At 36.4% G+C, this 21,526-nt stretch overlaps 1 protein-coding gene across 3 annotated transcripts in view; it reads left to right on the top strand.

Moving 5' to 3' along the window:
- Positions 1 to 21,526, top strand: part of RIC1 (RIC1 homolog, RAB6A GEF complex partner 1) — a 113,007-nt gene that overhangs the window by 59,572 nt on the left and 31,909 nt on the right. For 2 of the 3 annotated variants that reach the window (XM_001924914.7, XM_021063974.2), the window contains exons 4-8: positions 1,092 to 1,199; positions 7,183 to 7,325; positions 7,628 to 7,764; positions 14,938 to 15,029; positions 20,373 to 20,461. In XM_001924914.7, the coding sequence (XP_001924949.4) occupies positions 1,092 to 1,199; positions 7,183 to 7,325; positions 7,628 to 7,764; positions 14,938 to 15,029; positions 20,373 to 20,461 (569 nt within the window). The remainder of the gene's footprint in view (positions 1 to 1,091; positions 1,200 to 7,182; positions 7,326 to 7,627; positions 7,765 to 14,937; positions 15,030 to 20,372; positions 20,462 to 21,526) is intronic. The other variant, XM_013993583.3, reaches the window with a different exon arrangement.

Genomic DNA, 21,526 nt, shown 5'->3' with positions numbered 1-21,526 from the left:
ATGTTTGGTTAAATGTTACCCAGTTTTAGCCATTCAGACATGTAGAAGGAATCAAATATTCCAGGTCGTGGCAGTAGCAAAGCAGGATGGTAATAAAGCACCATCAAGCTTCTGTGTGAAAAAATAACTAAAAAAAAGTAAGTATTCAGATACTTGTCCTAGCATCCAAATAATTTTCTCACAGCTAGGAACCTTAAAAGCTGTTGAATTTACTAGACTCTTTGCACATAATTTTAATAGTACTGAAAAATTGGTTTCTAGGATTGAAGGTGACTGGAGAAGGAAAGATGACGAAGGCAGGCTAACTGTTCCCTAGAATAAATGATAGTTGAAAGTGAGCGAAGAGACAGATAGCTGTTAAGTTCCAGAACAGGCTAGAGAAAGAATGGTCCAATGTCATATGGATGTAAAGATTACAAAACAGCTTTATAGTCCTTTTAATACGTTATGTGTGACACCTAAGTTATGTTGGTATTGACCTATATGGCTCTGGTGCAGCCGTTTAACGCCAAGGAGTTTTTCAAATTTAGCCATTTGGCCATTTCTTACCAGTTATGTGAAACATCTCCCAGTTGCATCATCCCTGAATCTAAGCTAAAGTCTGATACATACATGAAGGATAGGAATCAAGAATGGGGTGTAGGGTAAGGTAAGATGAGGTGGCGATGTGGATCCCTTCTGACATGCGCTGTATAATAGAATGATACATAAGTTTCATAGTTGCCCAACTCCAAAAGGGCCATCAGTCATTTTAAATAAGATGTCTGTTGGTTCCTTTGAGAATTCACTTGTATCTTTACTGTTTTTTTTTCTTAAGCATCTTTGCTCTTCTCCCTCCACTCTCACCCCACTCCCCCAAAACAAATTACATTGGTCAAATGCATTTATTTTTAATTGTAAAGTAGATATATTTGCTATAATGAAATTTAAGTATGTTTTTTCCTTTGAAAACCTAAAGAATGAACAGCTGATTTTTGCATTTGGTTATGTTAACTTTGTTTGATGGGATATTAGTCTCAGAGTGGAGGAGAATTCACTATCTTTCTCTTTAATCCTGTGTATTTTCTGTTTTTTTGTTTGTTTGTTTTTAGAGGAAGTCCACAAAGGAAGGGGCCACCTCATTTTAAGGAAGAACAGTGTGCTCCAGCATTAAATTTAGAGATGAGGAAAATACTGGATTTGCAGGCACCCATCATGAGGTATATAGTACCTTGGTTAAATTTAGAATTTTGTGATGACAAAATACAGTGTAGTTTGTTAATTGCATGACCAGTAAGAAAATCGATTTCTTTTCATTGAGGATCTTTTTTTTTTCAGTCCTAGAAATTCCTGATTGGTCCCTATAAAAAACGTACAAATTTTACAGATGGTACATTATTATTCTTAAATTACTGTAATAAAGTCCATAATTTGGGTATACCAACTGTAATTTTATTTAGAAATTTATATTTTTGATAAGATCTAAAATTGTTTGAATAATACAGCATAGTAACATAGTCCAGTTGCTTAAAATAAGATACTGCTATGCATTTGTAAAAACAGGACTCTATTTCTTGAAATAAACTTTGCAAATTCATTGCTGGGTCAAAAAAGCAAGATATGCTCTACAAAATGATGCTACGGTTTTTTCTTTGTTTTTAAAGGGAGCTGGTGGTGTTAGAGTATGTATTGTTCTGAAAGAATACATAAGAAAGTGGGGGTGAGAATTGAGTGGTTGGGTGGGGACAGATTTGGGAAAAAGACATTGTACTCTTATTAAGTATTGACCTATATTGATACAATACATGAATGTATTGAGCTGGGTAAGTATAATACTTATGTTTTTTAAATATTCTCATTCACAGTTCTAATGAAAGGCTGCTTTCTATCATTTCTCCTATTGTATAACAGTACAGATGCTAGAACATATTAAATATAATCATATGTAGGTGGCTAGCTACTGTCTTGCCTTATTTAATTTCTTTTTCTACTTTAATTCTTCTCAGAAAGAATGTCTTTTTTATTGTTATTTGTTTAAATGTGATCAGGGCTACAAAAGATTGAATTCAGTTTACTCTTCATTTCAGATTTTATTTTAGCATAGAGTTTCTTTTCAAGAATGTAACTTGTGTAAGGAATTTTTAATGTCTGGATACCAAACTAGGTGGAACTGTACAAGGGTGGCTTTCTACTGCCACCTAGTGGCAAAAACTATAGAGTTCATGGAAATGGAATAGAAAAAGAGCCTTAAAAAAATCCTGCTGTCTTGTACAACTTTAACTTGTCAGGTGCTAGTTTCTAACGTACAAATTTAGGTGACTGGAAATCTCTAATTTTTCTCTCGAAACTTAAGTAAAATAATGGCATTTCAGAGCAGTGTTATTATTAGCACCTATAACACATACCTCCTGGAAATTGGAGAATTCCTATATAATTTTAAGTTGAGTGAGGAAACATGAAACTTAGGCTTTTGGAGTTCCCGTCATGGCGCAGTGGAAATGAATCTGACTAGGAACCATGAGGTTGCGGGTTCAATCCTTGGACTTGCTCAGTGGGTTAAGGATAACGAGTTGCCGAGAGCTGTGGTGTAGATTGCAGACGAGGTTCAGATCCTGAGTTGCTGTGGCTGTGGCGTAGGCCGGCAGCTACAGCTCCGATTAGACCCCTAGCCTGGGAACCTCCATATGCCACAGAAGCGGTCCTAGAAATGGCAAAAAGACAAAAAAAGAAACAACAAAAAAAACCCCAAACAGAAAAAACTTATTCTATTTCTAACTAATATCATGTAATAAATACTACAATTTATTCTGAATCTTCCTTCATCTCAGGCACTTAGAAAGCTCCATGTAGTATATATGGTATTTAATATTAATTAGATAGTGAACATATTTATACATTTGAGTATTGGTCATTATGAGTAATATAGATCCTATTATTTTACTTCTATGATCCTAAATTAAACAGTGACAGCAATAACAGACACCTCTGGGATACCAGATAGCTGTTAGAAAACCCATAGAAGTCAGTGTTTGGAGAGGCTCTCTTAGGGCATAACTCAGAGTACATATATTTATGGTATATGTGCATATATTTTATGTGTACTTACACCTTGGGGTGATTTTCAGAATACTTAAAAACCAGTATAGGCATGTAAAAGACATAGGATATCAAATACTGCTACAAGGTACTTATATCCCTCAGATGCCAAGAATTAATTGTTTAGTTTTTTGGGTTTTTGTTTCCCCCCTTTTTGGCCACCTCGCAGCATAAGGAGTTCCCAGCCTAGTGGAACTGATCTGAGGCACAGTTTTGATCTAAGCTGCATCTGTGACAATGCCGGATCCTTAACACATTGTGCCAGGCAGGGACTGAACCTGTGTCCCAGCTCTTCCAAGATGCGGACAGTCCCTTTGCTCCAATCCTTCAGTTCTTAAATCTTTTTTTTTTTTTTTTTTTTTTTTTTGTCTTTTGTCTTTTGTCTTTTTTGTTGTTGTTGTTGTTGTTGCTATTTCTTGGGCCGCTCCCGCGGCATATGGAGGTTCCCAGGCTAGGGGTCCAATCGGAGCTGTAGCCACCGGCCTACGCCAGAGCCACAGCAACGCGGGATCCGAGCCGCGTCTGCGACCTACACCACAGCTCACGGCAACGCCGGATCGTTAACCCACTGAGCAAGGGCAGGGACCGAACCCGCAACCTCATGGTTCCTAGTCGGATTCGTTAACCACTGCGCCACGATGGGAACTCCCTCAGTTCTTAAATCTTAAGTGAGAATGGGAATCAGTGATAGGGCAGGCACTTGGGTGACTTGGAACAAGACCTGTTTACTGAATTTTATGGAAAGTACTTTAACATCTGACATCAGCCTTTGTTTTAATGAGTTTGTTCATTTTCAATTAAATAAGGTGTGTGTGTATATATACACATATATACACACAGATAAATCTTTTTGATAGATTTTTTTATCATGTTTGTCACAATTATTTTAATTGTTAATTCTAACATTAGGATTGTCTGTGAGTCTCTTTACATTGATGAAATTTTCTCTTGACTCTGGGTTACATTTTCTTGTTTATTCAAATGTCTGGTCATTCTTTGTGATAGCACTATGGATGGTAATGCAGAGATTCTGAATTATTTTAACTTTGTGAGGAGTGTTAAGTTTTGCTTAGCAGGCAGTTAAATTACTGGAAAGTAACCTTGGTCTTATTCCTATCCATCATATACAGTTAATGTTCTAGGGAGATGAGAGCAGGGGAGAGGAAGAATGTAGCTTGAAAAAAAACCCAGACTGGAGTTCCTGTCATGGCGCAGTGCAAATGAATCCAACTAGGAACAATGAGGTTGCGGGTTCCATCCCTGGCCTCGCTCGGTGGGTTAAGGATCCGGCGTTGCTGTGAGCTGTGGTGTAGGTTGCAGACACAGCTTGGATCTGGCGTTGCTGTGGCTCTGGCGTAGGCTGGCAGCAATAGCTCTGATTACATCTCTAGCCTGGGAACCTCCATATGCTGCGGGTGAGGCCCTAAAAAGAGACAAAAGACAAAAAAAAAAAAAAAAAAAAAAAAGAAAAAACCTAGACTGATTCCTGCTGAATGAAAATCACTGGTAAACCAATAACTACTCCACTAAATCACCTCTCTTGACATGTAGTAGCACGTCTAAAACATAAAGTTTTTATATTCTAGCCACCATATGCTGCACATAAATTTTATCACTAAAGTATAAATTTGAAATAAAAGAATATATTTTAAAAGATGAACATTCTATAAACTGGGGATTTTATTTTAATTTATTTTATTTTTGTCTTTTTCTAGGGCCGCACCTGCGGCACATGGAGGTTCCCACATTAGGGGTATAATCGGAGGCAGAGCTACAGCAACGCCAGATCCAAGCTGCGTCTGCAACCTACACCACAGCACACTGCAAATGCATGATCCTTAACCCACTGAGCAAGGCCAGGGATGGAACCTGCAACCTTATGGTTCTTAGTTGGATTTGTTAACCACTGAGCCACGACGGGAACTCTTTTTTTTTTTTTTTTTTTTTTTTTGTCTTTTCTAGGGCCGCACCCACGGCATATGGAGGTTCCCAGGCTAGGGGTCTAATTGGAGCTGTAGTCGATGGCCTATGCCAGAGCCACAGCAACACAGGATCCGAGCTGCATCTGCAAGCTACACCACAGCTCACGGCAATGCCGGATCGTTAACCCACTGAGCAAGGCCAGGGATCGAACCCGCAACCTCATGGTTCCTAGTTGGACTCGTTAACCACAAAGGGGACTCCGGGATTTTAATTGACTGCAGTGCTCTGAAGTTCAAGAGATGGAGCTGAGTAAGAGGACATATTATTCTAATCTTTTTCAGTGTTTTTGTAGTTGGCAAGAAAATACAGTAAATTCTTGATTATATGAAATATATGGGGGAGTTAGTCACTGAACTCAACTTTCCAAAGAATTGAAAGGTTAAAGAGAATATTAAAAATGTTCTTTTCATCATTATAGATTAAAATATTTCTGAAAAAACTCAATTTCTTAAGTGTGAAAGGAAATTTAATAGTATATATTATAGAGAAAACATTTTTCATTCTTATACTTAAATTTTTATAGCATTTGATATTCATTCATACTTTTTAAAATCTATCTTATTTATTTATTATTGTACACAGTATGTGGATGTTCCCAGACTAGGGGTCAAATCAGAGCTGTAGCTGCTGGCCTACACCACAGCCACAGTAACGTGGGATCTGAACCACATCTGTGACCTACATACACTACAGCTCACAGCAATGCTGGATCCTTAACCCACTGAGCAAGGCCAGGGATCAAACCTGCGTCCTCGTGGATGCTAGTCAGATTTGTTTCTACTGAGTCAGGATCGGAACTCCCCCTTTGGCTTTCTTGATATCAGTTTCCTCTGGTTCTCTTTTCTTTCTCTCTGCCAGTATTTTTGCAGCCTTTCTTAGGGATTCCCCTTTCCTCCTGCCCTTCTCTTCTTTCCTTCCTCGCATAGACATTTGGTGCCAAATGTAACTCACACTGCCCTAGGGGCTTGGCATTATAGGAGTAAGCAAGTTAGGCATTTATTGCCATTAAGTATGTAATTGTTAAATCTCTTTGCAAATATCAGTAATTGCTGAGATCATGCTACACAATTGCTTTTAAATACTTAGCCAACTGAGAGGTTTTCTGAAGGGAGAATCTATATTTTATTTACTTTTGAATTTTCAACACAGCGTAGTACCTGTCATAGAGCCCAGACTTAATAAATATTTGTTGAATTAATGCACAGTGTGAGACAGTGATACTCAAGAAATAGGAGGTCTAGAACTATGCTCTCCACTGCAGTAGCCCCTAGTCAAACGAAGTGATTTTTTTGTCTTTTTTTTTTTTTTTTTTTTTTTTTAAGGGATCATACCTGTGGCATATGGAAGTTCCCAATCTAGGGGTCACATTGAAGCTACAGCTGCTGGGCTACGCCACAGTCACCAGCAATGCCTGGATCTGAGCTGCATCTGCAATCTACACCGCAGCTCACAGTAATCCCAGATCCTTAACTCACTGAGCAAGGTCAGGGATCAAAACGGCGTCCTCATGGATACTAGTAGGGTTCGTTACCACTGAGCCACGACGGAATTCCCTCAAATAAAGTGATTTAAATGTGAATTATAATTAAAAGTAAACAAAATTGTAAATTTAGTTGTTCTGTCACACTAGCAATATTTCAAGTGTACAGTCAGCACATGTGGCTAGTGGCTACCATGTTGGGTATTATAAAGAGAGAACATTTCCATCACTGGTGACAGTTCTATTGGACAGAGCTGCAGGGTTGTTACCTCTGTACTCTATGGCTCCAGATTGTCATCCTATCATTAATGCTTTTTATGGTTTCTCTGCCTCTCTTCCTTTCTTGTCTGCTGTCATTTATTCCGTCTTTCTCATTTGCTGTTTCAGTATTTCTAGTTTTTAAGTCAGTTCATCAAGTGTGTGACTACAGCAACTCATGGTCTTTCATTTCATTCAGAATTTCTGATTCTAGATTAAGTTAAATGTAATTAAAGCTACTATAGCTAAATAGTTGATGAATGGCAGCTTTATAAGTGATTTCACGATCTTTGGATATTTTGCAGAGCAATTATCTTCATATTCTTTGCTTTCCCAGTAAGTATGCTTTCTTAGAAGGTAATTCTGAATTGCTTATTTCCCTACAGTTTGCAGTCTGTGCTGGAAGATCTCCTGGTTGCTACCTCTGATGGACTTCTTCATCTTATTCACTGGGAAGGAATGACAAATGGAAGGAAAGCTATTAATCTTTGTACAGTACCCTTTTCAGTAGACCTGCAGTCTTCTAGAGGTAGTTATACTTTTTGCCTGAGAAAGAACCAGATGTTTAATACTCGGTATAATCTAGTTAGATATTTTCTATGGATGAACATGGGTTTTTCTACTTTGGAATTAAGAAGGGAGGAAGGACAGAGGGAGAGAGGGAGAGAAAGAGTGTGCCTGTATCAGTAGGAAGGAGTAGTTTCATTGTTTAGCATTGTTAGGTCATTATTTTTGCCCTTTTAACTGTTGTTTGAAGGTTTGCAAGCCGAAACCTGAGAGAATTATTTACTATGTTTATATTCATATTTCATGTACATATTTTTTCATCAGCAGGTTCATTCTTGGGCTTTGCAGATGTGCACATTAGAGACATGGAATACTGTGCCACACTCGATGGGTTTGCTGTTGTGTTTAATGATGGTAAAGTTGGATTTATTACACCAGTGTCAAGTAGATTTACTGCAGAGGTATGACTTTGTTACTTTGAATGTTTATTGTTAAATTCTGCATTTATTAATTTTAGCCTTTATTAAATGTCACCTCCATTTTCCTTATTTAAGATTTTAGGGGTTATTAATTTTTAATCAAAACTCTACATATAAATAGTGTAAGTAGACAAAGAATTCCATTGACATGTTGATGAATTATAATAGTTCCTTTTCTCCTGCCTGCTCTCTTCTTGCCCAGTTTTCATTCTTAGAAGCAACTACTTTTATTTCTTTACTGATTATCTTGGCTGTTTATCTCTACTACTATGAATTAGTTTCCTGTAATTTTTAGTTTTTAGGCTGTATTAATTGATTTCCCATTGTGAAAAATGACCGTTTACTTTCTTCTTCCCTGTTCCCACCACCTCTGTAAGTTCTTCCTATCTTCCCAATATAGTTATTGTGATTTTGATTAGATTACTGTTCATTGTTTATATTGTTATTGCTTTGTAAACCTTATTAGTACCTGAGCCATGTAATTTGTATAATTATTTTTCCTTTCCTGCAGATTTTCCTTCCTACTAGAATCATTCGTTGTTTGTTCTTTACATTTGCTTAGTTTTTATGTACTTATTACTAACTCAGGCTCAAACTGTGCACTGGTTATATAAATATCTTCTCAGTTCTTTCAAACACAGTAAGTGTTCTATCCATTTCATCTTGAAAAAATTTCTCTTGGAGCCTTCTTCTGGCCTGCTCCAAACTATACTGATTATTCACAACGCATACATTGAATTTGGGCATTTGCTTTGGTTGTATTTTGGGCTGTCCATCATCATCATCTTGTGGTTTCCCTTTATTTTATTTGTATGAGATCCTTTCAAGAGTTAATGGTTAATTAATACTTGATTAGATATTATATAAATTTAGTTGTTGTGGCAGAGATTCAAAATAAAAATTTGGATTCACCGAAAGCTCTTATGAGTTTTGGTGGATTTGATTGACTGTGATCTTCATCAAAGTGTGAAATAACTGTGTTTTTTTCCTTTCTTCCTCACACTGTATTCATTGTTTGTTAGAATAGAATCCTGCAGTCTTTTCTCAAGAAAATATACCTGGCTGACCCAGTATTCTGGGATTTGAGTTATAGGAGAGTTAGATTAGAGGGTCCAATTTCCCTCTAATATAAACTCCCTTGTAGCCGTGTTTTCACTGTGGTCTGGAGACCACTGAGATGTTTGTTTTTCTCCAAAGAAAAATCTCCAGTTTTCTGGTAGAGTGGAGATAGGGTCTATCTTAGCTGCTCTGACTGGGGAGTTGCCCTTGGCAGAACCAGCTGCGCTTACACAGGTTTTGAACCAGTTCTCCTGCTTTTAATTTAGCTTTTGAGAGATTTAAATTCCATAGCCTTTTGTGACCCTACAGTGTAAATTGGCTGTTCAAATATCTTTACAACTAGTTAAGGATTCTGCTCATCTTCCAGAAATTTCCGACACTACCTCATATTCTTCCATTCTTTGTCTTTGCCAATTTATGCATTTTGAAAAAAAAAATTCTGTAGTTAAAGTCAAGGTTTTAAGAATCAGAGAAGCTAAATATTCATGTTCAGTCTGGTCTCTTTAAGTGGAAAGGATTTTTAAGTTTTTAAGGGCATATTTTTCTATATGGTATTAGCTTTTTCTTGTCTGACTTATTTCACTTAGCATAATGCCCCTTAAGGTCCATCCTTTGTTGCAAAAGGCCAGATTTCATTCTTTGGAATGACAGAATAATATAGTTGTCTCTTGAAGAACATGGATTTGAACTGCGCAGGTCCACTCCTACCTGGGTTTTTTTCAGTAAATACATCTTACATTACTCCATGATCTGTGATTGGTTGACCCCACAGTTGCAGAACCAAGGATATGGAAGGCCAACTGTAAATTTATATGTGAATTTTTGACTGTGGTGAGGGACATATGTGCTCCTAATAACTCCCATGTTGTTCACTGGTCAACTCTATAACAATGTATATCCATCAGTGGACATGTGATATTTCCCTAACTCGGCTATTGTAAATAACACTGCAATGAACATGGGGTAACAGATGTCTTTTCAAGTTAATGTTTGCTTTTTTCTTTCCTTTATTTATTTATTTATTTATTTATTTTTAAATATCAAGAAGTAGAATTGCTAGATCATAAGGTAGTTTCTATTTTCACTTTTTTTAGGAACTTCAACACTGTTTTCTATAGTGGCTGCGCTAGTTTATATTCCTATCGGCAGTGCTCAAGGGTTCTCTTTTCTCCCGTCTTCTTGCCAACATTTGTTATTTCTTGTCTTTTTGATAATAGCCATTCTGACAGGTGTGAGGTGATATCTCATTGTGGTTTTGACTTGCATTTCCCTGGTGTTTAGGGACATTGAACATCATTTCTGGTACCTTTTGATTGGCCATCTCAGTGTCTTCTTTACAGTAATGTTTATTCAGATCATCTGCCTTTTTTTTTTTTTTTTTCTTTTTGGGCTGCCCTATAGTATTTGGAGTTCCCAGGCCAGGGATCAGATCTAAGCTGCAGCTGTGCCAACACTGATCCTTAACCAACCGTGCTGGGCCTGGGCTTTGAACCTGTGTGCCAGCACTCCCTAGAAGCCGCCGATCCTGTTGCACCACAGCAGGAGCTCCCATCTGTCAATGTTTTAATTAGTTTTGTTTTTTTTTCTATTAAGTGTATGAGTTCTTCATATATTTTGGATATAACCTGTTACCAGATGTATGATTTGCAAATATTTTCTCTCATTCAAGAGGTTTCCTTTTCATTTTATTGATGTATATTTGGGATTTAAATGTTTTTTTTTAACAAAAACAAAAATATTAGAGTTAAAAAGGGATTGGCTCATTTCTGAGTATCAGCTTTTATTAGTATTTAGTTAAAATTTTCCAGTAGATTAAGGATTTAAAAAATAATGAAAAGTAGATGGACATGAGTAAGTTATAAGTAGAAAATATAAATTACAAGAAGACAGTACATATGTATTACTAATAATTGGGGAATACACTAGTGGTATATTTATATTAGACATTATGTAAGTGCTTTATAAAAAGCCTCTTTGGCACTATTTAATACATTTAGCAGATATATTAAAGTATGTCAGATTATGCCAATCCTGCTCAGAACCCTTCATTAGGACTAGGTATTTAGGACAAACCCTGCTGAGGACAACTAGAAAAGTTGGAGAAAAAAATATATTTTGAATGTGCTTGAAGACTTTGGAGAGCTAACAAGACAGTAAAAAAATTACCAGGTTAGGGGAGGCCAGAGGCCCAGTGAGCTGAAAAAAAAAAAAAGTACCAGTGTTTACTGTGACAGTGAGTATGAACAAACAGCCTGTATGCAACAACATGGATGAATCTCACAAGCATGTTAAGTGAAAACAGTCAGACACAGAAGAGTACATACTGTGATTCTATTGTATTTAAAATTAAAGAAAAACTCGGAGTTCCTGTTGTGCTTCCACAGCGGAAGCGGAAACGAATCCAACTAGGAACTGTGAGGTTGCAGGTTCGATCCCTGGCCTTGCTCAGTGGGTTAAGGATCCTGCGTTGCCATGACCTGTGGTGTAGGTCGCAGACGTGGCTCGGATCTGACTTTGCTGTGGCCCTGGCATAGGCCTGCAGCAGCAGCTCCAATTCAACCCCTAGCCTGGGAACCTCCATATGCCGCAGGTGTGGCCCTAAAAAGAGACAAAAGACAAAAACAAAATAAAAAATTAAAGAAAAACTGAAAACATAGGCACCTCTGATTAGAGTTTGTAGCATGCATGTTCCAGTTCTAATGGTTTAAAGGAAAAGAAGGAAGTGATTACTGTTTAATTCTGGTTGTTGATTACTTTTTGTGGTAGGGTGAGGATATATTGGATCAAGAGGGGCACTGTTGGGGGAGTTTTACATACTGATAATTCCTAGCCTGAGTGGTAATTTCACAAGTGTTCAGTTTGTGATATTATTGAGATACACATTTTTGGTTTTGGTATTTATACTTCATAATAGAAAGAGTTAAAAAATTGAAGAAACTGCAGTGAGTCCCCATATACGAAATGGAGAAAAAGCCAAAGTTCTTACAGTGACTTTCAAAGCCCTGTAAGTCTAGCCTCCTAGTTCCTTTGTTACCTCATGTGCTACTTCTCCTTCCCTCTTTCCACTCCACTCCATCTGCATGGCCTCTTTGTTGTTCTTTGCACGTGCCAGAAATGCTTCTACAACAGGGCATTTCTACTTGGTTTATCTCCTTCAGTACTTTTCCTCAGAAGGCACCTTCATAGGGAAAACCATTTTATATTACATCCTTTCCCCATACACTCTCTTCTCCATAATTGCTTTATTATTTTTTAGCCTTTATCAACCTTCCAATGCAGTAATGTACAATTTTTAAACTTGTCTGTCTCTCAACAAATGTAAGGCAGGGATATAGCTAGAGATTTTGGTATGTTTTTTGAATATCTGCAGTATCATCAACACCATGAATAGTGGGTAGCTGGAAAATGTTTGTAATAAGGTTGAATGAATTCCATTCGAGGCAGTATTCCAAAGAAATCATGTTCAGTGATAGCTTTGTAATTTTTGTTATCTAAAATAATGTCTAGTTTTATTAAAACTGAAGAATAAATAAAATTCCTGTAAAAATATGTTTAGATATTAGATTATGTAGTTTATTTAGAAATTAAAATCTGTAGTATTATATTTGAAACAGTTTAATTATATTGGATTATCTAATGTTTACTATTGTGATCATCCAAAAAGTGCTGTATCGTAATGTGGTCTTTACTGTGCATTCTAAACTCATAGTCACAATGACTTTTGCCTCAGAATTTATGAGCTAAGATGCTCTTGATTTGACAAATAAAAACAGATAATGGAGCTGAATCTATTTTGTGTCTGTATTGAGAATTAAAGTAGCATATGAAGCTTAGTGACAGTATAACTCATTTAATTTAATGAAGCTTTACTTGTTGAATTCTAGACATTGTATTAAGTTGGTTACATGTATCTACATTCCCATTTAGTCTTCAAAACACTCTGAGAGGTAATTTACAGATGAGAAAACTGAAGCTTGGAAAGGTCAAATAATCATTTAAGCAAGTGAATGCTAGATCTGAGATACTATGTTAGGCTGCCAGATACCATACTATTAACCATTCATTTTACTATAAAGCAAAGAAGTAATAGAGAATAGTTAAGGAACTGACAAATCATTACTCACTTCTAAAGGACAGACCAAATAAAACTGACTATTTTCTATTGACTGGGAAGGTAAACACTATATGCTAAGTGACAATAATAATAATCATAAGCAAGTAAGATGCAGTTTCATTTTTTACTTTTTAAATTTTTATTTTTATTTCATTTTTGTCTTTTTAGGGCCACACCTGTGGCATATGGAAGTTCCCAGGGTAGGGCCTGAATCGGAGCTGCAGTTGCCAGCCTATACCACAGCCACAGCCTAGGTATAGGCTTAGCCTATACTGAGCTGTGTCTGCAACGTACACCACAACTCATGGCAGTGCTGGATCCTTAACCCCCTAAGCTAAGCCAGGGATCAAACCTGCATCCTCATGGATGCTGGTTAGGTTCATTATCACTGAGCCATTACAGGAACTCCTAGATGTGGTTTCTACCATCAAGAGGTCTGTGTTCTAATAGGAAAGTCATTTTGATTTAATGTGAATTTGGAAATAAAATATCCATTTTTTAGTGTCTTATAAATAGATTAGCACTGGGTTGAGCTCATTTGAGAATATTTATGGAACCATTTGAGGTTTTAAAGGAGAAAATCCAGATGCTAGTCCTGATGGGATGTTTTCCTATCCAGATGAAGCCATATAAAGTTTTATGAAACTACGTTTATTGAAGGAGGATTATATTGATTAAAAAAATATTTTTGTTGAAGTATAGTTAATTCATAATATTGTGTTAATTTCCACTGTGTAGCAAAATGATTCAGTTATACATATATATGTATACATTCTTTTTTAAATAATCTTTGCCATTATGATTTATCATAGGATATTGAATATAGTTCCTTGTGCAGTGGACCATATTGTTTACCCATTCTGTATATAATAGCTTACATCTGCTAACCCCGACCTTCTACTCCATTTCTTCCCCAGCCCTTGGCAACCACAAATTTGTTCTCTGTGTCTTTGGTTCTCTTTCTGTTTCATAGATAGGTTAATTTCTGTCATACTTTAGATTACACATATGGGTGATAGTATATGATATTTGTCTTTCTGACTGACTTTAGAATGCTAATCTCTAGTTGTATCCATGTTGCTGCAAATGGCATTATTTCCTTCTTTTTATGGCTAATCTTCCATGTGTACAACATCTTAATCCATTCATCTCTTAGATGGACAGTTAGGTTGTTTCCATGACTTCACTATTGTGAATAGTGCTGCTGTGAACATAGAAGTACATGTATCTTTTAAAATTATTTGTTTAGATATATGCCCAGAAGTGGGATTGCTGGATCATATGGTAATTCTGGTTTTTTTTTTTTTTTTTTTTTTTTTTGGTTTTTGAGGAACCTCCGTAACTGTTTTCCATAGTAGCTGCACCAGCTTACATTCCCATCAACAGTGTAGGAGGGTTCCCTTTTCTCCACACCCTCTCCAGTATTTGTTATTTGGAGACTTTTTTTTTTTGCTATTTCTTTGGGCCGCTCCCGCGGCACATGGAGATTCCCAGGCTAGGGGTCGAATTGGAGCTGCAGCCACCAGCCTACGCCAGAGCCACAGCAACGCAGGATCCGAGCTGCGTCTGCAACCTATACCACAGCTCACAGCAACGCCGGATCGTTTACCCACTGAGCAAGGGCAGGGACCGAACCCGAAACCTCATGGTTCCTAGTCGGATTCGTTAACCACTGCGCCATGACGGGAACTCCATTTGGAGACTTTTTAATGATGACTCTTCTGACCGGTGGGAGGTGATACCTCATTGTAGTGTTTGTTTTTTGTTTTGTTTTGTTTTTTTTTTAGGGTTGCACCTGTGGCATATGGAGGTTCCCAGGCTAGGGGTCTAATTGGAGCTGAAGCTGCTGGCCTACACCATAGCCACAGCAGTGCAGGGTCTAAGCTGCCTTTGCGACCTACATTCATTGTAGTAGATTTGAATGATTAAAATGTGTTTGGAGAGCACTTTTTAAATCTTAACTCTTTTTCTTATAATTATAGCAGCTTCATGGAGTTTGGCCACAAGATGTTGTTGATGGAACTTGTGTAGCAGTAAATAACAAGTATCGACTGATGGCATTTGGTTGTGCGAGGTAATTGATAATAGACGTCTACATTTTAAGACTTACTGTCAAAAATAATTTTTTTAAATAAAATGTTCTTAACACACTTATAAACTTTGTCATACCTTTCATAATTTATGAATCAGCCTTAATATAAAATTTAGAAGTAATTTCAATATATTGAAGCAAACAAATCTGAAAGCCACATTTGGCGATTGTTTTAATTTGTAAAAGTGAGGTTTTTTCCAGTGATAGGAAATTGAGTGACAGGTTAAGATTAAATCAGTTAAAACATCAGTATTGACATTGCCATTGAATTGGTGGGTGTGCCTTAGTTAGCAAGCAAATTTAAGGCCCACATAAAATCACTTTCTAGCTTTAATTCAAATAATGCAGGTTTTAGAAGTAAAATTAAATATAGATTTTTTACTCAGCAAATATTTGTGTGTCTGCCGTATGCCAAGCACAATTCTAAGCATTTGGTATACAGTAAAGAATGACAAAGCTACCCAACTTTGTCAAGCTTATATTTTAGCTGAAATAAAAGATTATATCAGATACTTAGAGTAATGCCTTACAGTGTGTGTAATGCTTTTTAGTCTTCAAAACTCTTTCTTAAATATAAAATTCCATTTTGAAGTCAAACTGTGACTTAGTGGTTCTGTAGAATGAATATACATCTAGTATATAGTCTCCAGATACATCAAGGTAAATATCACAGTATCTTTATCAGCATAAGTAATATATGTTATAAATCACTGCCTTCATTACTCTCTCAAAAATTTGTTTATAAAGTGGGAAATCCTTATCCTTCACACATCACTTCTCACTGAGGAGATTCTAGAAAGTACTTCTAGAAAGTAAATTTAACTTAGTGTAAGAAAAAAGAGAAGTGTATTTTTTTTTTCATTATCATGGATTAGATTTGGTCATGTTTTGTTTAGAATTTTTATTTTGGCCATGACTGTGTCATGCAGAAGTTTTTGGGCTAGGGACCATACCTGCATTACAGCAGTAACCAGAGCCACAGCAGTGACAACGCTGGATCCTTAACCCACTGACCTACCAGAGAACTTCCTGTATAGAATTTTAAAATCGATGTTCACGAGTACATCTTACCTATAGTTTTTCTGTTTCTTGCTCTCCTAGTTAATCAAGGTTATTCTTATCTTACAAAACAAGTAGAGGAAGGATTTCTCTTTCTTGTCTCTGTTCATCTCTGAATGTGTGGTTGAAGCTACCCGAGCCTAGAACTTTCTTTGTGGGAATTTTTTGGCTTACTGATTTAATCAGTTTTAAAATAGATTTAAGATTTAGATTTTCTATCTTCCTAAGTTATTTTGGCAAGTTATGTTTTTCTAAGAATTGGTTTCTTTCATATACACTTAAATTTATTGGCATAGAGTTTATTATATCCTTTTAAACTTCCATATTATAAAACAAAAACAAAGAGGAAAGTGCATAATCCAAATATTCATAGTTTTACAAATAATCATAATACAAAAATCTGTCTTTCCACAACTTGGTTAAGAAATAGACCATTGCTGGCCAATTTAAGTTTTACCCCTGCTACTTCCTCATCATGACTCCCACCCCCTTCCTAACTCACTTAATCAGTTTTGTTCTCTGTGATGATCATTTACTTTTCTATATAGTTTTACTACTCATGTATACATTTCCAAAGAGCATAGTTTAGTTTTTCCTGATTTTGAACTTTTTATAAATAGAATCTTATTTTGTGTTTCAAATCTAGATTTTTTTCAATCAACATTGTGAATTCATCCATCTTATTTGCCAGTGGCTGAAATCATTTTTTAGGATTGCTTTATAAATAGTGTTTTAGTGTATGAATGTGTCATAATTTATCTGATTTGCTGTTAATGGAAATTTACATTTTTCCCTGGTTTCCAAAAAAAGAGACATTCTCATACAAATTCAACATCTATTTCACACATGAGAAAATTAATGATAAATCCCTAATAAGCTCACATATGCAGTTCATATTCAAACTAACTCAATAGTCACCAGATTTCCTTTATAGCTTGTTTCAATCTGAATCAATCAAAATTTGTGTATTATATTTGATTATTATTTCTCTTTAGTTACCTTTGTGTAAAAAAATCCTTCTATCTTTTTTTCTTATTTTTATGACATTAACTTTTTTTAAGAGTCTAGGTTCATAGGATACCCAACATTCTACATGTGTCTCATTATTTCCATATAATGGCATTTAATTTTTATGACACCTATTTGGAACCTTGAAGGTGGTGGTTATTGAGCCAGTATAGTCAAATGACTAGGAAGGTCACACATCAGCATTTAGAGGAAACTCAGACGGGTTTCAGAGCCAGCGTACAGCAATCTAGGAAGGCCAGATGTGAGAATCCAGGAGAGGTGCTCCAGCCCTTGCTCCAGGATAGTGAAGGTGGAATCTTGGCCTTCAACCTTTTAGTCGCTTCAGTTTTCATGGGCTGGGAGAATATCAGCCCTTCCTATGGCGTGATCATGGGTTGGGGTAAAAGTTTTGCTCTTATACCTGTGTGACATGATGGACTCATGGCTTCTAGTCCTGATTTCTCAGCACTTCTAGTCCTGATTTCTCAGCACTTCCTAGGATTTATTGCCTTGAACACTAGGCTATAGCTGGTGTCCTTCAAGTTCTGTAGGAAGCCAGCATTCTTTCAGGATGTCCATTGCAGGGAATCAGTTTACAACCTAACTCTTGCCCTTATATTTAAAGGTTTGATTAGATCTTGGTTAAAGATTTTTGTCACAGGTGATATTTTATACTTTCTATGGCATCATGTAGCAGTTGAGTTGTCTCAGTATCTGTGATGTTGAATTTGATTACTTAATAGCCATTTATCTCTCTATTATAGAGATATGTTTTTTAGCCTTGAAATTAGTAGTGTCTTTTTAATGAAAAATTATTTTTCTCTTGTGATGGGCTGATGAAAATAGAAAAATTTAAAGAATAAAGGCACTATAAATACTTAAAGGATTATCAGTCTTTTCTAAGTATTGCCTTAGCACCTATTTCTTAAATCAGAAATACTTGGACTCTTCATTGACTTGTTAGAGCTCAGCAACCCAGAGTTGGCATTTGAGAGTTGTTATATACAAAGCAAAAACAAGTAAAACCTGCTAGCCGTACTGCTGTCTTTCAGCAGGGTGTCTGATTGGCCAGGTGGTCTGGAAAGATGTATATTCCAAGCATTTGGTTTCTAAGATAGAATAACATGACTAAAATGGCTCACATTTTCTCTCCCACCTGAAACAGCCATGAAAATGGGCAAAAATATGAAACAGGTGCTTTGAATTCAAGACATAGGACATCAGGCAACAAAGGATAGTGATCCCTGAAAGATGAGAAACGAAATAAGAAAATTCTAATTACTCTAATTAGTCCCAGCTCTAATTACTGTGAGAGAGTTTCTAGCACAAGGATGGGGAGATAGAGCCTGGCAGATCCCCTGAGTTGAGTGTGTGGAAATGAGAGTCTGGGAGATTGAAACAGGTGGGGCTCAACAGGATGGACACCAAATAGGAGAGAACGGCACAAAGAGAGAACTCCAGAGAGCTGTAGAAGGGTGTCCTTTGATTTTTTCTTTTCTTTCCTTTTTTGGGCTGTTCTTGCAGCATACAAAAGTTCCCTGGGCCAGGGATCCAACCTAAGTACAGCAGTGACAATTCCAAATCCTTAACCTCTGGGCCACTAGGGAACTCTCTTGAGTATTAAACTGAAACATGGGTGATAAAGAAAAGACCCAAATCAAACGTTGTAGAAAAAAAGACTAACAAACCTAAAGAATGTAGCAAGAAAAATGATGCAAAATGAAACAAGAAAAAAAGAATTAAAAACATTATCTATCAGTGGAGTTCCCATTATGGCACAGTGGGTTAAGAATCTGGTGTTGCCACAGCTGTGTAGGTTGCAGCTGTGGCTTAGATTCAGTCCCTGGCCCAGAAACTTCTTTATGCCGCTGGTGTGGTCATAAAACAAACAGATGGAAAACAGAGCATCAGGGAGCTATGGGATAACTTCAGGTGGCCTCTTGTTGCAGTTATTTTATTTAGTCCCAGTCCTGACCCTTAAAAAAAGTGGTGTCTGGCTGGAAGCTGATCATAGTTGCTGTGAAGAGACTATCTGACTTCTACTGTGAAGGGGCACACATAAGGGCCAGAATACTCTAGCAGTCATAAGCCAGTGTTATCCTCATGTGTGCAAAAAGCAGTCTTGGAGTTAAATTACTTTAAAAATAATACTTATGTTAAATTTTTGATCTAAGAATAGCTCTGTAAGCAGAAATGATATTTTTTATGATCATTGCAGTTCAATTTTAAAATGTAGCTTAGAAGTAATATATAGATTTTTTGTTTTGGTTTCTGGCCCTTCATAGGTTTGACCCTTATAAATATTTTTTAATGGAATAGTGACATACCATATATGTAAAAGACTATGTATTGTGTATAAATACCAAAAATAATATAAGATAAAAAATAATGAAATGAAAAATCTCTGCCATGCAATATGCCATATGAGAAATATTACCAGTACTGAACTGATGAAGCCCTTGCTTGCCCCTTTTCTTTAACAGTCCCCTTCTCCACCAGAGCAGTTACTTGTGGAATTTGTTTACATTAGCTCTTGGTTGTGTTTTTCTACAAAACTATTTAACTACTATATTTTGAATGTTTTTCACAGTATAGAAACAGAATTATACTATTTATATAGATATATAAATAGATGGCTGGATAGACAGGTTTGCTGTCTATTTTAATGCACATGACAAAAATTCACTCATTTTCAGTGCTATTTGGTATACTACTATATGTATGTACCACAATTTCTTTTTCCTTTTTCTTATTGCTGGACATGCAGATTTGTTTCCATTTCTTTGCACTTATACACAGTATTATGAACATTATACTTATCTCAAACACAAAGATATTTCTGGGCATATACACATACACACACGTATGAAATTGGTAGATTATAGAATGTGCTTTTGTTTAAATTTATGAGATGACTACAAATTATTTACAGAATTCTATTTCCTGTAATCCTGTTTCTATATTTGTCTTTTTTTTTTTTTTGGCTTTCTAGGGCTGCACCTGTGGCATATAGAAGTTCCCAGGGTAGGGGTTGAATTGCAGCTGCCAGCCTACACCTCAGCCACAGCAACGCCAGATCCAGGCTGCATCTGTGACCCTATACCACAGTGCACAGCAACACTGGGTCCTTAACTCACTGAATGAGGCCAGGGATTGAACCCACATCATCATGGATACTTGATTTGTAACCCACTGAGCCACAATGGGAACTCCCTATATTTGTCTTTTTATACTAAAAGTCTCTTTGATTTTTCACAGTGGTTCTGTACAGGTTTATACAATAGATAACACCACTGGAGCCATGCTACTGTCTCATAAACTAGAATTAACAGCAAAACAGTATCCTGGTGAGTCGTCCTCTTCTTTTACTTTTTTCTTCTTAATCATAGGTAATGATATGTGTAGTGAATGTAGATTTTAAGTTAAATGGTTCATGGTAAAGACCAAATATTATTAAAGCATGTAACAATATTCTCTGTGATGCAAGAATTTCTGTGTAACCTGAGAGGCTCCTGGGGATACCTCTTTTATCTCATTTAGTCTTTTTCTTTCCTAAGTTTTTAAGCCCCTATTCCTTATATTTAGGCTTTGCTTTAGACTCTAATCTGAGTTCATTGCCTCTGTTATTTTATGCCTTCCAACTCCATTTATGCATTCAACAACTAATTACTGAGTACCTACTATAACCAGACACTGTTCAAAATGCTGGATACACAGCAGTGAATAAAACAAAAAGTCTCTTTCTGAACCCCCTTAGTGAACCTTTGGTTAAATCCTGTCCACAGAAGTAAGTCTGAAGTCTGTGTCATTGGAAATGCTTTTGATTCGAACTATCAAAAAACCCAACTTGTTATTGCTTATACAGATAAGTTTTATTTTCTCCAATAGCAAGAAGTCCAAAGGTAAGCTGCTGTTGGCATTCATTTAGCCTTTCTTTGATGATCACAGGGTAGCTTCTGAGCTCCAAGCATTACTTCTGCTGTTGAGCTAAGAAAGGAGCATGTCTGTTTTTTAATCAGGATAGCAAAAAATCTAGAATGAGTTTGATTTCTTCCAGAGAGGATTTGTGTTTGTTTTTGTCAGTCACCTGGGAATATTTGTTAATCTGGAATCCTTTATATTGTATTCTCTTGAGTTTTGTTTTGTTTTTTTTTTTTTTTAATTATACAAGTTACTCAAATTACAAATCAGAGTGAGGACTGGTTTGTGGTTGCAGATTCTCAGGGTAGCTTCTTTATTTTCTATTCATTACCATGGTCAAAAACAGGAAAGCAGTCCTTGCTATTTTTTCACCCTCCATGTGGAATCTTTGTAGCTCCAGCATTACGTGGATATCTTCTATTAGAGTCCCTGCCTTGGCCAAGCTCTAAGCCTTATCTCCTGTTCCTCACATGTGTGAGTCATCAGAGGTA

The sequence above is a fragment of the Sus scrofa genome, chromosome 1 (assembly GCF_054392235.1).
Source record: "Sus scrofa isolate SSC_HxYL_T2T_F1_AM1 chromosome 1, Sscrofa_HxYL_maternal_Yorkshire_Landrace_v2.0, whole genome shotgun sequence".
NCBI classification, from domain to species: Eukaryota; Metazoa; Chordata; class Mammalia; order Artiodactyla; family Suidae; genus Sus; species Sus scrofa.
The sequence above is the reverse complement of the archived record's forward strand: the minus strand, read 5'-3'. Positions and strand labels throughout refer to the sequence as shown.